The sequence below is a fragment of the Scomber scombrus genome, chromosome 7, assembly GCF_963691925.1.
Source record: "Scomber scombrus chromosome 7, fScoSco1.1, whole genome shotgun sequence".
Classification (NCBI taxonomy): domain Eukaryota; kingdom Metazoa; phylum Chordata; class Actinopteri; order Scombriformes; family Scombridae; genus Scomber; species Scomber scombrus.
In genome coordinates this window covers 13260431-13277753 of record NC_084976.1, presented here as the reverse complement: position 1 = coordinate 13277753, position 17323 = coordinate 13260431, and the positions used below count along the sequence as shown (strand labels likewise).

At 38.1% G+C, this 17323-nt stretch overlaps 2 protein-coding genes across 3 annotated transcripts in view; both read left to right on the top strand.

Annotated features, from left to right (window-relative positions):
* Positions 1–1943, top strand: part of LOC133983702 (protein tyrosine phosphatase type IVA 3) — a 28107-nt gene extending 26164 nt beyond the window's left edge. For both annotated transcript variants that reach the window (XM_062422871.1, XM_062422872.1), the window contains one exon: positions 126–1943. In XM_062422871.1, coding sequence (XP_062278855.1) covers positions 126–243 — 118 coding nt within the window. In that variant the 3' untranslated portion in view covers positions 244–1943. The remainder of the gene's footprint in view (positions 1–125) is intronic.
* A 1447-nt stretch (positions 1944–3390) lies between these two features.
* LOC133983203 (zinc finger protein ZFAT-like) lies at positions 3391–15697 on the top strand. The gene is made up of 24 exons (XM_062422196.1): positions 3391–3533; positions 4705–4863; positions 5569–5718; positions 5884–6006; positions 6250–6354; positions 6615–6758; positions 6843–6916; positions 7378–7466; positions 7686–7760; positions 8083–8231; positions 8934–9025; positions 9251–9399; positions 9485–10421; positions 11116–11242; positions 11430–11662; positions 11793–11874; positions 12320–12439; positions 13302–13475; positions 13655–13743; positions 14131–14269; positions 14498–14604; positions 14809–14896; positions 15056–15162; positions 15244–15697. Exons 1-24 carry the CDS (start codon positions 3515–3517, stop codon positions 15436–15438), a joined length of 3726 nt encoding a protein of 1241 aa, XP_062278180.1. The 5' UTR covers positions 3391–3514; the 3' UTR covers positions 15439–15697.
* Positions 15698–17323: the final 1626 nt, after the last annotated feature.

Sequence of the window (17323 nt, the reverse complement as noted above, 5' to 3'; positions counted from 1 at the left end):
AATGGATTATACAGTAAGTGATGGGATATACAGAATATGTCAGTGCACATAGGGGCACTGAGAGCAGCATTTTAAAGTGTAACACCACTATCTTCCACTATACAATATCTGTATGTGTTTTTCAGGAAGCGCCGTGGAGCTATCAACAGTAAACAGCTAACCTACCTGGAGAAATATCGATCCAAGCAGAGACTCCGATTTAAAGACTCTCACACACACAAAAACAAGTGTTGCACCATGTGAACACACACACACGCACAATCACAATCACACACACACACACACACACACACACACATGCACACATTTCCACACACTCAGACATTTCGTACACCTTGACAAAAAGCTCTCAGGAATTCAACCATACAAGCCTTGTGTCACTGTCAGATACATAAACACACACACACACACACACACACACACACACACACACACACACACACACACACACACACACACACACACTATAACATATACAGGCTTCAACAGCCTGGACATTTTTGAATGCTTTTAAGCCGTTTCATTAGAAGCCACCTCTGTTCCCTGGTTTGTAATAATTTCTTGTCTTTTAAAGAGCATTATAGCAGCATGTTTACTTCAGTAGGTAGTTTACTAAGGAGAGAGGTAGAAAAGAGAAATCATGAAAAAATACATTTTCAATCTGAATGTTCAAGCTTTATTAGATAGTTTAATAAGAGACAGGAAGTCAGGTAAGGGAAGACAAGGTATTCGTCAACACAATTCAATAATGGTGCACTATGTACCCACAGAATTACCAGGGCGTCTGAACAGATTTGGTGTTGAATGTTTTTTAAAAAAGGCCAATACTGATGTATTGGTCTTCTTTAAATTTCAGATCATATCTGATATTTTGAGAAAATGACATATTTATTTTTTTTATTGTGTTAGTACAGATATTGTGCACATATTCAGTAAAAATTACATGCAGTATTAACGGTTTCTTTGGGGTTGTTTTTGGCACAAAAGCATAATTTAGACTCATATCAGGGCTCATTTTCCTCTTTTCTGCTACTCATCTTTGTTCTGTATGAACGTCAACTCTCACAATTTAAGAAGCCTTCTCTTTGGTTTTCACAGCTACTATTTTATTTGTTTACATATCAGTGTGTGCAATTGATTATGCTCTGTTTACTGACATCCACTGAAAGAAATGTCTTCGTTAGCAGCAGCTGATTCAAACCAGGATTAAGTAAATGTATTATAGGATATAATAGGAATAAATGATAATTTGAGAGTAATCATATATTACATACATTAAAAATTGACAGAGGTGTAAACTACATGTAAATAATATTAAATGGGGAATGTGAATTGGCTATTCACCCTTGTAAGGTTGGCAGGGTAAACCACTCCTACAGTTCATGAGTTACAAAAATGTGCAAAGATTCTTTTTTTTTTATGATTTCAGGGATTACAATTGTCTTTAAATTAATAATTTTCCATTATATCAGCAGAAGACACCCACTAGCACTGAAATTGACAGTTTATCAGTAAAGGACAGTTAATCCTTTATTGACCTGATATATGGATAAACTGAGATATTATTCTTAGTATAAATATGAGATTGAATTACTATTGCTGTAGACCACAACTTTTAGACTTGGTTACAATCTCTTATATATATTCTTTTGCAGCTGAGTTTACTTACTATATAATGCATGTATACAACTGCATTACCCTTCAAACTGTTTCAGCTGATGATAGAGCATGCACTTTTTATGTATCATAGGTTGCGTGTGTGTGTGTGTGTGTGTGTGTGTGTGTGTGTGTGTGTGTGTGTGTGTGTGTGTTTGGTAGCCTAAACTGTTGTTGATCACTGGGACTGGCTGACACTTTTCTAATGAAAAAATCCTGTAAATGTCTATGTCTGTAAATTTCTTGCATTGTTTAATAAAGATTTTGTCATTGTTCCTATATTTTAATATTGTTCATCTGTCAGTTTTACAATTACAATGTGGATCTTTATGTAGCCGCTTGATAAAGTTAAATTGAAAGTGATAAAACATACAATGTTAGACAAAATCACAAACAAATACAACAGCCAAAACCACAGAATTGGTTAAAACCATTAACTGAGAATGAATACCCAATAAAATTAATTTGGAAACAAATTAAATGTTTTTTCTTTCTTCATTACTGTAGCTCCATGCTGAAAAGTACTGCTGTCAAAAGAACTGGAGTTTAGTTTTAGTATTTTCAGCTTCTGAGTGTGATCAGGAAAAATACCGTTGCATTTTATTAACTTCGAAACTTTCAAACAGAGAGCATCAATGGGCCTCAGCGTTTGTTTATTGACCTATGATCTAAGGTAAAAGTTCACACATTGACCTGTGTTTTGCTGAATTGATTGTAAAACAAATTAATTGTATGTAATTTGTACTTATCTGGTTATTTCTTCAAATCAAGAAATCAATTAGCTTGTATCAAATCAAGCTAATCATCTTGCAGTTTGCAATACTTTTAATACTAATCTCCTTGCACTGCTCTTAAGTAGGAAGACTGGGATAATTCAGCCTAAGGTCGCCACACACAGGCTTTTGTGTAGTTTCGCTCTTAGCGTAGAGTTATACACTCAGTTTACCTGTAAAACCGACTTGTAAAACATTTGGGTTGCCAGAATTTGTATTGCTCATAAACATTTCTCTCACTTTTTGTTCCAAAACCTTTTTAATGACACTGGAGTCTAGTTTTAATTTACTGAATCCGTAATCTGAGACATGAAACAGTGTCCTATTTTTATTAAAATGCTTTGCCTGGGCTTTTCCAAATCTGCCATCAACCATTTTGTTTTGGTCATCATAATGTATTGTTACGATGCTATGATTATCAATGATTTAATATGGAGATGCAACTCTTTCCTATTGATGAAATTATTTTCCCACCACACACATGTAAATTTAGTAACAAAAACTCACAGGCACAGAAAAAATGTTTGGTTTAGAATGCTTGAGAAAGCTTAAGGCACTGTTTAATGTTTTAGTTATGTACGATCATATAGTATGTGGTGCATTTTGTATATGACCTGTGTTTTTTTCATCACAGACTTTAAAATGTTTGACAGTACTTGTTTCATTCTATGAGACAGTGTGTTGTCCTAAGAAGTTAAACATGAATGGATGAATGGATGAATGGATGAATGGATGAATGGATGAATGGATGAATGGATGACTAAATAAATAAATAAATAAAACGTTAGTGGAAGAAATGCTGGCCAAAATGTGTTTCTGTGAGCAAAACTACTGGGCACGCTGTAGTTCACTGTTCAGCCGCAGTGCCATACTCCTGCCACATGGGGCGCTGTCTGCTGCAGCACCGCCACGTCCTGTCCACTTCCGCTACTCGGGAGGACTTGTGTCGCAGATTCGTCAGAAAATTATATGTACGTAAAGTAAAAATTAGGCTCAAAATCTTATTTCAGTCATTATATTCAGTTGTGTGATGCCTCAAGTCTATCGATAAATGAGTATATGTTGCTGTTCAGACGCTGGAGAAAATGGACGGACAGAAAGGAGGTAAGAATTTGAGCTAGCTTCAACTCGAATATGTTTCTCGGGTCTTCACGTTAGCTTGGGCCAAATCAAAATAAACAAACGCGTTTAGTTTAAAACTTCTTTCTAAATGTGTTACTGATGGGATTTCCAGTCTTTTAATTGGTGTTCACGCTTATTTGAAGACTTTTCACATGCAGTAAATGTCTACACAGCTTAACGTGACAGAGTTTAAAAGCTTTGAGACAGCATAACGTTGTGTGGTAAAATAAGGACCTCATTTAAAGAAGTAAATATTACACCAATTAGTACTCAGAAGATGTGCTGCTAACTCATCTTTTCACATTAGTCTGATTTTAGTATTAGCTGCGAAATGTTGTTGTGTGGTTTCTGTCACTGTTTGAGGAGCTGCCTGATGTTATAAATTAGCATAATTCAAACAACCTGTTTACATCCTCCTGTAAAAAAAAAAAGAGATGTCATCCATCAAGGGCATAAGTGCGAAAAGACTGTTAAATAATAGTGTTATTTTAATTCAAACATTTAATTTTTATTTAAAACATCCTGATTCATAAGAGGTGCACTGTGAAACCATGGAGGCCAAATCACAAAGTTAAACTGAACAGTTTAAAGAATCTTGTTTTAATATGCCATCCTCCATCAGCTATCTGCGAGCAGCATGTAAGCAGCAAAAATGTGGCAGGACATTCCATTTTCTTATTTTTGTCCGTACCTTCAATTCCTGTTTCATATATAAAATAAAAACAAAACAGAAAGAAAAGTAAAAATGTCATCCTGACATCCACAGACTCGAAAACAAGGCAAAAACTTAAGGCATATGTCAAAAGCATAATACAATATGTAGTAGGCAGTTATTTCATTGCAGAGTCATTTTATATGTCTTTAATTTCAAAATGTAAAGATTATACTGTTGTGACACAAATTGAAACAGTTTTTATTCAGTTGTCTGCTTGGTACCATAGATTAAACAGATCCTATCATACTGAAGAAAGATTAGTTTCCATGAGATGTAGGAGGTAGTTGACAAGTGGTTTCTGGAATATCAGGATGAAGAAATGCCTCCAAATAACAATTGTCTCCACTGTTTTTGAAGCAGGAAAATTACATTAATCTCTCACTTACAATTCCTATTTATGTTTCCCTCTCTTGCCACCTTTTTTCTCGGTCTCTCCAGCTGGCTCTGTGTTTATGTGCCGGCTGTGCAACCTCTTCTCTCCCAATCGCGCTCTGCTGTTGACCCATTGCTCACAACTGCACCCACAACAGGAGCCTCCTGATGACATCATCATTGCACTACAGCCCCTTTTAGCAGAGCCTGCGGGGAACCTGTCAGGTCTGATCAGTGTGTCATTACCAGGACTACTAGTGTTTAAAACATAAACTACCTCTTTTGCCTGGATTTTGATGAAGGATGATTTATAGGCATTCTTTATTTTATTTTATTCACTTATTTTTTATTTTGAAAAATGTTATTTAATCTTTTACTTTATTATAATTTATAGTGTTTTTCCCTGTTATCACATTCATTTGTTTTCTTTAACTTTTTTTAACTAAAATTTTATTTCACTCTATTCTATTATTATTATAAATCTATGTTTATCCTATAACAATTTCATATATCTTTATTTCTAGGGTGCATCAGCCTCACATTGTACTGTCTACTTACATTTGATTGCACTAACCTGTATGGTAAAAAATAAAGTTTGACTGATTCTTAAAGAGCATGAACAAAACATATTTTATACCATAGTCACAATCACTATAATCACAAAGGCAGATACATTGCACTTGTACTTTATTATAGGTCCAATGGTGAGCAAAGACTAAGATGTGAACATTGAATAAAGACTTAAAAAGATTGTAACAGATGTTCATGTGGCCTCTGGTTGACAGTGAAGTTTACTGGATCATTGGACTACACTTAACTGTAGTGTAATTTTTCTACATAGAAAATTCTTGTTCAGGGGATATGATGGTAAAAGATGAAACAAACCCAATTTTATCCAGCTCTCTGTTTTGCTGTCTTGTTGGTCTTTAGAGAGCCCAGTGAAGCGAAAACGAGGTAGACCAAAAGGCTCCACAAAGAAGCGCGCAGATTGTACAGAGGGCAAGGCTGACTCCACCCATTCTACAGAGGATAAAATTCGAAGAGAAGAAGAGAAGAACAAGGAGGAGGCAGACCGACAAGGTAAATCACTGGAGGGTGGTAGTGTTTCTTGTCTTCCATACTACTTATGTTTACATGGAGAAGACAGGACAAGCATCCTCTGTATTTTTTTCAAGCCAAGTTGTAATGTTTTTTGTAATTTCACAAAACATGACACACAAATGCTTTGACCCTTTCCACTGCTAGGTGAAAATGATAATGGAATATCGGGGTTGGAATGTAGAGACTGTCATCGCTTGTTCAGGAACAGACGACAGATTCTCAAACACATCTGTCTGAAAGAAGAGGAGGAGGAAGAAGAGGAGAATGGTAAGGAGTGAGAAGGAGAAGACAGAAATGGAAAATAAGCACTGAGAATAGAAAAGTTTGTTTCAGAGAAGCATTCACATTTGGGTTGGTCTGAGGGGTCATGTTACTATAATTACAGGTTCATCACTGTCTTATTACTGTGTTAACTATAGATGTTGGGGAAAAGTGTAGATGAATGTCACTTACATCCATATATTTTACTTGGCAATTCAGATGATTCTGATTATTAGACATCATTTTCAGGGAGCATCTGTGGTGGAGCAGTGGTTGAAGATTCTGAAAATTTGGACCCTGGGGGAGCTGATCAAAATCAGATGCAGCAAAACCCAGCAGGACCAGGAGAAAAAGGTTAGTTTAAGATCAGGACATGATTTCTTCAAATTGATGTGAAGTGAAGTGGGACCGACCCCACTGGCTGCTCTAAAATCAACACTACATGTGATCTGTGAGGAATTGTTAAAGACTGTGATGGACATATGTTTGATGTCTACAGGCATTTAAACTGCATAAATACTCAGTGTTACTTGCAGCCCTGTTTTTGTTTAGTAGGGTTAGGTTTAGTTCTATATTTGCAATCTGACCCTTTCCTGTTCTCTCTCTGCTTGTAGGTGGGGGCAATGGACAGAGAACCAATAAGAGAAGTCGGATGCTTTCTGAGGACCGAAGCCGCATCTCCAAAGAAGGAGGCCTTACAACAGGGAACAAAAAGTCTGTCATCAGTGTTGTTCTGAAGGAAGATGAAACAATCCCAGGTCAGTGTGAAATAGCTTTGTTTTGAGCTAGTCTTTACATGTTGCCTAACAAAAGTTTTATATGTGTTAACTTTAATTCAACAGGTGTTTTTAAAATGGTTCCAGTGGAGGACATTTCAACAGAAACAGAGTATGTAACCGTTCAGGCCGAGCCTCAGGTGAGCCCAGTAAAAAGCAGGAACTTTAAAGGGTCTGTGCACCCAACTTACAAAGAGATATTCTGTTTTCACAGTAACATACCACTAGAGGTATGTTACTGTAAACATTGCTTTAGTGTACTTTTCCCAAGTTTTTGATTATTTAACTCTTTCTGGCCCACCACCCAAAACAGTGGAAGCTGAAGGCAATTTTCTGTTTTACAGAAATTTACATATAAAATTTTTAACATCAGCATCTCTTTCCAAAAACAGCAATAACAACATAACTCACAAAGAGCACTTTCTTTCATTGAAACTACTGTCTACTGAAGAATGATATAGAAAAATCTTCATTAACACAAATGTGATTCTGTGTTTTGTTATAGTCTGTTAATATTACATAATATGTATTTGGTTTTAATTTATCGCTGTATCCTAATAATATTATTTGGGTAAATGAATTCATTTTTTGGGGCCTTCAGCACTCTGCAGTCTTCCAGAGTCAGCGACAGGATGTTGCAAGTGAATCTACAGCCTGTGAGGATAAGCCTGAAACAGACCAGGAGCCAAGGTACAGTAATATAACGGAAAATGGGAACTATAAAATATATTTTATAGAAAAAAGCAAATGTGACATTGATGCATAATTTATAGTTCATAGTATGAATAAATTAAACGCTAAAACACACTGGAAAGTTGACATATCAACTATGGATTTTCTGCGTGTAGCGGTCTGATCTACCCCTGTTATCTGCTGTCAGCAGTCTGATCCCTTTGTTTTCTGCTCCAGTTCTAATCCGACCTCCACAACAACAACAGCCAGCAGAGGCTTCCAGGAATATTCTATCAAGCAAGATGCTACCAAGTACTGTATGAATATTTCATTAAATGTTTCAATTTTATTTTACAGTATTTGTCACTGTGTTTTGATGTTAAGTGTAGCTCAGTACTTTTGTGTAGACTACAAGCTTCACAACACTGTAAATAAATCAGAGCTATAAAGAGATGTTTGGCTTTTTTTGAGCTGTTAAAAGGTTTTTTTTTTGCTCATCTGCATTGTCATTATGTGTGCAGGCTAGAGCCAGAAGAAGTTAATCAGTTTTAAACAATCTCCACTTCCACAGTAGCAGCAATAATGACACTGGTCATTACTGGTGAATGTAATATTGTTACTCTGTGTCTCCCAGTTTACTTCAGAGCCAGTTGAAGATCTTCGCCTGTGAGTTCTGTAATAAGATCTTCAAGTTCAGACACTCGCTGATCTCCCACCTTAGGACACACACCCAGGAGAAACCATTCCAGTGTCCACACTGTGACTATGCATCAGCCATCAAAGGTAAACCCAGGCTCACTGGTACACAGGAGAAACTGTTTTGTAGTCCACATTGGGATTTCAGTTTTAAGAAGTTGCACATAATCAATTTGTTAGTATAATAATAGAATAACACCTATCACAAAATATTACATGTTATCACTGTGATCTCACCAGTGCTGCAACACCAATTTCAAAATGATTGGCACGTTTTAATCCAACTGTATAACTTTAAAAAAATATTTTTGGGGGCATTTTATGGCTATATTACATCTATCGTCATGCTAAGAAATGACAGGAATTTAAGGAGGAAGGAGTTCCTGACTGGATTTGGGATTGGTGACGTTGAGGATTAAGATTACAGCTTTAAACCCTTGATCACAGGGCGTCCTAAATACAACTTACTTACAGTCGTTTCTAATTGAACTTTTCAGGGACCTCACTATATATTTATTGTTCCATTGAATATTACATACATAGTTACTGCTCAGGATTGTCATTGTATATAAGTTTGGATAAGACTAGTGATCCTCCTGAGGAATACAATACTAATTGTAGAGAACAGGCAAAGACAAATTACTGCAAGCAAAATTATTTGTAAAACATATAACAGAGCCTGGTAACTTCTGCAACATTAAGATTTCAAAATTATTTTTAAAAATGCGTTTATGATATTTTTTGTATTCCTGTACTGTCAGTTTACTTACTTGGTTTTACCTTTTAAAGCAAACCTGAATGTTCACCTGAGGAAGCACACAGGAGAGAAGTTCAGCTGTCCGCACTGTCCTTTCAACTGCCTCAGCCCAGGACACCTCAAGGTCTTATAACTTTTATTTTTTAAACTGTAGCTTAAATTTAGTTGGTGGTGTTTTTTTTGTTACAGTGGCCCTGAGAAAATCCAAGTGATGTTGCTTCATGTTGTGGTTGTGATTTTATATCTTTCTCAGTTGTTTATGATTTCTACATCTGAATGAATTGAATTTATTTTGAATGTGAAGCTGCACTGTTTTCCTGGTTGTAATTCTGCATTTCTGCCCCTACAGGTCCACATAGAGCGAGTCCATTTGAAGGTGAAGCAGCACTGCAGCTTTTGCCAAAAAAAGTACTCGGATGTGAAGAACCTGCTGAAACATATCGAGAAACGGCATAACCTGAAAGACCCTGTTGTCTCCCAGAGCTACCAACAACTGAGGTATAATACACAGGATCTAAATATTTTACCTTCCTATCCATCTATTTAACCCACCAGCAGCTTCTAATCTATTTTTCTCGTCTAGGCTAAAAACTCGTCAGGGCCTCAGACAGCTCCTCTACCACTGTCCCACCTGTAATCGACGCTTTAAGAACCAGCTTGAGCGGGAGCGCCACCTGTTGGTCCACGGGCCTCAGCGGCCCTTTGCCTGCTTGCTATGTGACCATGCTGCCACCAAGCTGGCTGCCCTCACTGCTCATGTCAGAAAACACCCCTTCCTATACGTCTGCTCTGTGTGTGACGGGAAGTTTGTCAGCTCTCAGAGACTAAAGAGTCACCTTAAAGAGTCTCACCCTGACCTGGACCAAGAGCAGGCTTTTACCGAGTGCATCAACAGCAGCTTCTATCTGATGCAGCCAGGAGGAAGCATGTGGGGAGATGAAGAGAGGGAGAATACAGAGAGAGCGATAAATGAAAAGGATGGGGTTGAGCATGAAAATGAGAGGAGGGATAAAGGGTTAAAAAAGGGTGTAGGAGGGGAGGAGTTGAGAGATGGAGAAGGGGAGCAGCTGCAAGGAGCAGGAGGGGAAGACAGGGAGCAAGAGAGGGAGGAGGCTAAATCTCAGGAAGAAAGCACAGAGGAACAACGGGTGACAGAGGGACAGAAGGGAGAAGAAGGAAATTCCCAAGAAGTGCTGCATCAATCAATTTCCAGAGAAACCACAACACACTCTGACAGACAGGAAGAAGAGCTCGTTAAGTCTTCTGATTGGTCTGAAGTGACAGCAGCGGAGAAGTCACAGGATAACAGAGCAGACACATGCAATACACAAGGACATGGGGAGAACACAAAAAGCTTTTTACCATCGCAGGAAATTCACACCCCTCTTTTAGAAAATACACCCAGGAGTCCAGACAACACACACCCAGTTGATGATGACACACGTGCAGCCAAAAACACACAAGCACCTTTATCATCAGCACCTCCAGGGGAAGAAGACCAAAGTTCACAATCAGAAACGGTAAATTTATTATACAGGGATTGTCTGCTGTTTCTTCCTATCCAGCAGTTCATTTCTTTTTGAGGGGGACAATAATGTCAGATAGGGCTGCAAAAAACAATTATTTCATAATTAATTAATCTGCCAGTTATTTTCTATTTTAGTAGAGGAATACTTTGGTTAATATAACATCAGAAATCAGTTTATGCAGCTTTAATATCAGCACTAAATTGTGTGGAAGCCAGTGATAGCCAAAATAATTATCACCATAGATCCTTAGATTTCTGATGGTTTAAATTGTTGTTAGAAATGGATGACATAACTGGGATTAAACTACTGGTTCAGTCTTATATTATCTCTAATATATGTATTTTCAAGATTTTTTAAGTGGGTGAAGTGGGTTTGATCTGTTCTTTATTATTTTGCTTGCTGAAAGTTCTTTTGGATGGCTGCTAACTTTAACTACTTCACACTCATTCTTTCTTGGTCCTATTATACTGTACTAGGAATGCTATAAAAAAAAAAAAAAAAAAAAAAATTAAACTAGACTGCATTTCACTTATTCATTCATTTATGTGTCTGAAATAACTCGTTTTAGAAGAATCCTTCTTTTAATCATCATCCAATCTTCTTCAGATAGGCCTGTAGTCTTCCCCCTGTTGGGTTTTTGGTCCTGGCAGTCTGACTCATTCTTTGCTTTCTGCTGGTACTGTAGGTGTCAGAGGTTTTGCATTCGAGTGCATTCCAGCAGGTGCTTTCGTCTCTTCAGAAGACTCTGCTTGATATGGAGACTTTCCAACGGCTCAGGAAAATTTACGGAGACCTGGAATGTCAATACTGTGGTGAGATGATGAAATCCTCTCAATAATGCTTTTTTTTGGGTTTTTTTTGTCTCTCCCCCCCCCCCCCCCCCCCCCCATTTGACTTTATAGTTCATCTCATTATTACTACTGAGCTTTTTCTCTATCTGGTGTGAGTGTTAGATAATGTCTGCTGGTTCAAATTGCATTTTTTTCTTCTGTTGGACAGGTAAACTGTTCTGGTACAAAGTCCACTATAATGCCCATGTACGTACACACACCAAGGAGCACTTGCATTACTGTTCAAAGTGTAGCTACTCTTCCATCACCAAAAGCTCTTTAAAGCGACATCTGATCCAGAAGCACAGCGGGTTGCTGCTGCCTTGCTCTAATCCCGGATGTAAATACAGCACACCTGACAAATACAAGCTACAAGCCCATCAGAGGACGCATCAGGAACTGGTAACCAGCTTTCACTCTCCTGGAATAAATGTTTTTAGCCTACGTCAGTGAAATATTTTACTACTTTTCCCATTATTTCTGTGATGGATGTGAAAACTGACTCTTTATGTATCTTTTTTTTTTTTTACAGGGGAAGAGCATGACTTGTCCTGTCTGCCACCACAGCTATCCAGAGCACAGACTAAAACACCACATTAAAACATCCCACCCTGGTACAGGACACATATATATCTACAAGTATATCTATATCTAGACCTACTCACACACACACTAATATGATTGTTCACTTCAGACCTGTCCTTTAAAACAGTGTTTGAGTTTAAGTATTCACTGTTGCTGAGAGAGAAACTCAACTCAGAGCTCTGTTGTGGGCAGGCAACTGCTAATTTTGCAGTATGTTATCATCTATTTATATTATTAGGAGACTCATTGCGATGGTGATACTGTACACTGTAGACAGCTTTGATTTTTAGTACAACTTGGCCAAGCATGTGTTATTTATAACTACATTACATTAGATGACTTTAAATTCATATTTTTTGCCAAGTTCAACTATTGGCAGTAATTTGCTCTTAATGATGATGTGATATCATTGTGTGTGTGTGTATGTGTGTGTATGTGTGTGTGTATGTGTGTGTGTGTTTGTGTGTTGAACAGATACGGTGCCTGTGCAGGGTAAAGGGCTGATGGTCAAACGTGCAGAGAAGTGCCCTTACTGTGACTCTTACTTCTTAAAGAACAGCAGTGACTTTCAGCAGCACATCTGGGCCCACCAAGGTGTGACGCCCATCTTTCTTTAACACAAACAAGCACACACAAACGTCAAACACACACACAGCACGAGTCTGGAGCACCACATCTCGGCTCATCAGTGCACATTGATTACTGTGTGATCTGAGCTCCCATCTGTCTCTCCCTCTTGGCTGCACTCCAGGAGGACAGACTAGACTGAAAACACACTACAGACATTGCAGGAGGAATTTGACCTGTGACTTGTAAAATGATGAGAACATAAACAAACAATATCATTAATGTGTTTACTGCTGGCATTTTTCCTCAAATATGAAAAAGGAAATCTGGCAATGATGATTGCCAGACGTTCGTGAAAAGTTATGAGACATACTGTTATTCATTTTCAAGGACTGTTTTCCTCTCCCATTGATCTTTTGGATACAAAAATTAAACATACAAAACATATGCAACTTTTGCTATGCTGTATGTTTGTGAATCTAGTAAATCTACAACATGGCTGAAATTGTTTCATACATAAACCATGGCTGCATCAGCTGTAATTAACAATGATTTGTCTTGAGGAAGTGAATTGTTAGTCCTACTCTGCTTCCTCTCAGTCCTCTGATTACCTTGATGAGCTGTTTACCTTGAAGTTGCATCTGTCCTGAGGCTGTGGTAGCTGCCAGACATAAATCCAGCACAACTACTGTGATGACGCTTTTAGTGAATTCAGCCAATTACCAAGAAAGTGTCATGTTCACTGTGTTTTTCAGCATTATTTACTGTCAAGCCTTCTAGTTGTTTATGTTCAACTCACTAATTTATTTGAATAAGTTGACAAATTTGTGATAAAAATGACTTTTTCCTAGTTTTGTGGGTAAAGTGGTCATTGTATCTGTGTTTGTAGGTCTGAAGCCATACCTCTGCAGCATGTGTGACTATGCAGGCCGTAGTAGGAGTAACCTGAAGACTCATATGAACCGACATAACAAAGACAGATGTCACGTCTGTGATCTGTGTGGTAAAACGTTCAAATCTAAGGTCACATTGAAAAGCCACAGACTGAGCCACAGTAGTGAAGGTATGTGCAATCTGCTTTTTTATTGTCAATTTTGACCTAGTTATTTTTTTTATTTGTATATTTGATTCTTCATGTTATCACTCATTATGGACTGTATTGATTATTCTGCTAGACTTGCAGATATTTAAGGAAGCTCAAAGTGATGATTAAAAAAAGTTTCTGATTTTGTTTTTGTCCAGGGAAGCGGTTTCAGTGCTCAAAGTGTGACTTCACCTCGGTCTCTAAACCTTCCTTGCTCAGACACATGGAGCAGCATGCTGAATTTAAGGTCAAAATACACACATTTTTCAGCCTCAGTATGTAGAATATCCACTATATCATACTACATCTGCGTGAAAGAATATCAATGAAATAATAAGATATCAAAAAAATAATTTTCCTAAAGCCCCTCACTGTAACCACCATATTACTATATATTATAGTGTATATATATAAGTTTTCAAGTGTTGAATATATTTTGGAAGAGTCACAGTCAGGTTTATTTTGACAACAGTAATTTCCATTCGATACTGTATTGTGTCATTTTGGACCTAAATAAAAAAGCAATACATACAGGTTATAATCAGTTGACAGTTGACAAAAATCTTTGCTTTTCCAAATTCAGCCATGTCTTACAGAAACTTCATTTGCATTGTGTTTGCATCTATCTATGTAGCCGTTTCGTTGTGCCCACTGCCACTACTCCTGTAATATTGCTGGTCCCCTGAAGAGACACTACAACAGGAAACATCCGGATCAGCAATATCAGAATGCTGGACCAGGAATGACTGACCTAGATGCTTTGAAACAGCAAGGTCTGATATCTGCTCTCACTGCATCTCACTCATTTTACTGTGATACACTGTAAAGCATTGTTAAAACATAATTGACATAATGGGAAAGATTCTCAGCAATGGGAATCTATATACTTGCTCTTATTAATCACATGTTGTGTGATGCAAAACGAGATGTGTTAGGTTTTTACAGAACAAAAAGTCTGTCCAGCACAACCATACATACCTTTTTTGTGTACCTGTGTTTAGGTGGAATGAAGTGCCCTGAATGTGAATTTATTTATGGCACCAACTGGGAACTGAACCGCCACCTGAAAAGCAAACATGGCCTGAAACTGGTGGAAGGCACCTGGGAGGTAAAGTCATTAAAACTAATATTTGTGATTTGGAAATGTAAAAACTGCAGCCAAAAAAATCAAGTAGTCAATCAAATAAGAATCAAACAGAAAAACATGTTAGCTGGAACATGTTAGCAAAAAGTATGATTATCAATTGTTTTTATTTATCACAGCCTGTATTTTCAGTGTAATACTGTGTTTTTCATATGCATAAATATCTAGGTGGGGGAAGCAGTAGAGGCCCAATACATACCTGTGGAGGATGAAGAGCAGCTGACAGAAGCACATGTAGCAGCCCTGCAGGACAACGGTAACGGCAACATTGATAAACATACGATTGATACCTTAGTCAGCCAAACAGGCATCATTTTTAAGCTGCATAGACAATTGGAAGGAATACTGTTCATGGTTACTTTTGTATGTGTAATATTTAATACATTTTGGTAAATGTGTGTTTGCACGTGTGTAGGGGCAGTAAATATCCTCCAGCAGATCACTGAATTCAGTTCAGAGGCTCACAATGCTGTCACCTCCATGGTTGCCATGGCTCCCGGCACTGTTGCCGTTGTAGAACAGGTAAACAACAACATCACGTCTTTCTTGGGGAATCATGAATGGTTAAAATATTAAAATGTTGACATTGAGTTGTGGCTGAAGTTGCAGGTGGCTGAGGAGAAAGAAGTCTGCAGCAACCAGCTGATGGTGGTAAACGCAGAGGGGGATCTAACTGGCAACCAGTTGATGGTGGTGGAGGAGGGACACGGCCTGGAGGCCCTGACAGTCCTCACTCAGGGAGAAAACACTCACCACTATATTGTCTACGTCCAGGAACATACAGTAGAAATCAACTAGCATTTCACCACAAGACTGTCGATCCAAGATCAGTGGATCACTGAGTATCAGTAGATGAGTAAAGCAACATAAAATGTCCCAATAAGCAATAAAGTCAGGATTGAGTGAATGTAAGAATTCCCTTCATCATATTTATTTTTCAGTCACTTGGTTAGTAAAACAATAAGTGCAATACTTGGTATACTTGTGATAATGTGACATATTTTTTTACTTACAAAGCATATTTAAATAAAATCCCTGTCCTGCAGAGGTTGATGCAGTTGAGCGGCTTCATTTTTGTTTCTCAAAATGAAAATAACACATTCTTATCAAAAATAACAGCTTGGTACAGATTTTAGATTATAACACATGTTTAATGTGCGTGAGATAATGATAATAAAACAATGGAATGATGTATGGTTGGTCAAACATGTCAGTCTATATGACTAAGGCCAATCAATGGCCATAGTTATATATTTATTACCCAAAAGTCACAACACCTACACAAGGGTCACACACCTCCAGGACACAGGAAAGTGGGGCCTTAAGCCATAAAGGATCAACCAGCACTTAACCACGTCCTGCCCTTTCCAAGACTCCAAGCCTTTACCTTGTCTTGACACAAGTCAGGAACCTGGTGGCCACCAGACCCTTTAATGTAGTCAATGGGATCATTCCTGTAGACACACACAATTACAGGACAAAGCAGTGGCCATTACACTACACATCCCAAAACTCAGAACTTCTATGTTATCTTGGCATGGACCAAGGTAAGGAAGTAGCAATAAACTTCTTAACAATAGCAAACAGCACATTCCACAAAACAGCACAATTATGATTTAGAATGATAAACTCAACCATGTGTAGCTTTACTTTTACAGAGTCGCCTACCAAGCTTTCTCATTGTCATCGCAACAGTTTATGCTCATCTCCTCAGTTCACTGGCAGCTCTCTTAAGCAAGCCTTATCTATTCCTTTAGCGCTCAGGAATCTCACCTACACCTACCTATGCCAGACTATGTATTAGCTTTCTGTTTGTGAACTCTGTTTGGTCAGGGCAGGCCAGACATTGCCCTCCTATTTCTGTTTCTGATTTGTGCTTTTGAATCAACACCACATCTTCCTGGAACATCACAAGTTAAACAGATACAAGAATATGTACCCATCTGATTTTCTATCTCAGGCTCTTGAAATGAAAGTTGGCCAGCTTAGTAGTTATTTGGCCAAATTGGGAGTCTCACGATTGAGTGTCTTATGTTGTACAGACTGTACAACAATGGCTAACATTTGTGATTTATACAATTAAAAACAACTTGACTAGCCTCCAACTTGCGTCTCTGCTGGTTTGTCTCCAGCCTCTCCTCACAGCTTGTAAAACTCGAGCCAGTGGTAGACAAGTTGAAGACTGACCTTAACATCCAGCCCTGATTTATCAGGATATATCAGTGGGAATCTTGTCCTCACAACTCTGTTCCTGCCTGCCCTGTTTGTCTTCCCTACTGTTTCCACCCTACTGTCCAGCCTTCTGGTCATCCTTTGGAGTGTTTCCACCTGCCCCTTGAAAATTTTTCCTGACTGTTTCCACCCGGTTCCCCGCCTTCATGAGACATCACAAGTTTAACACATCTATAAATCACAGTGTTTAACTTGTGTTCCAGTTAGTATGAATAATCTGTCTATTACACAGCAGACAGCTTTTATAGAGACTATAGTTACAATGAGAACTGCTGACATTGAGAGCTGCCAATTGTCCAGAGTAACAGTGACTGTGTTTGTGACAATAAATCTTTAGAGAAATTGATTAATTAATGTAAGTCTAAATTCCATTTGCCTCCATCATATTGGGATGAGAGCAGAAATCGCAGTGATGTAGCAGCTGACGCAGGTGCACAGGTCCATATTGTAA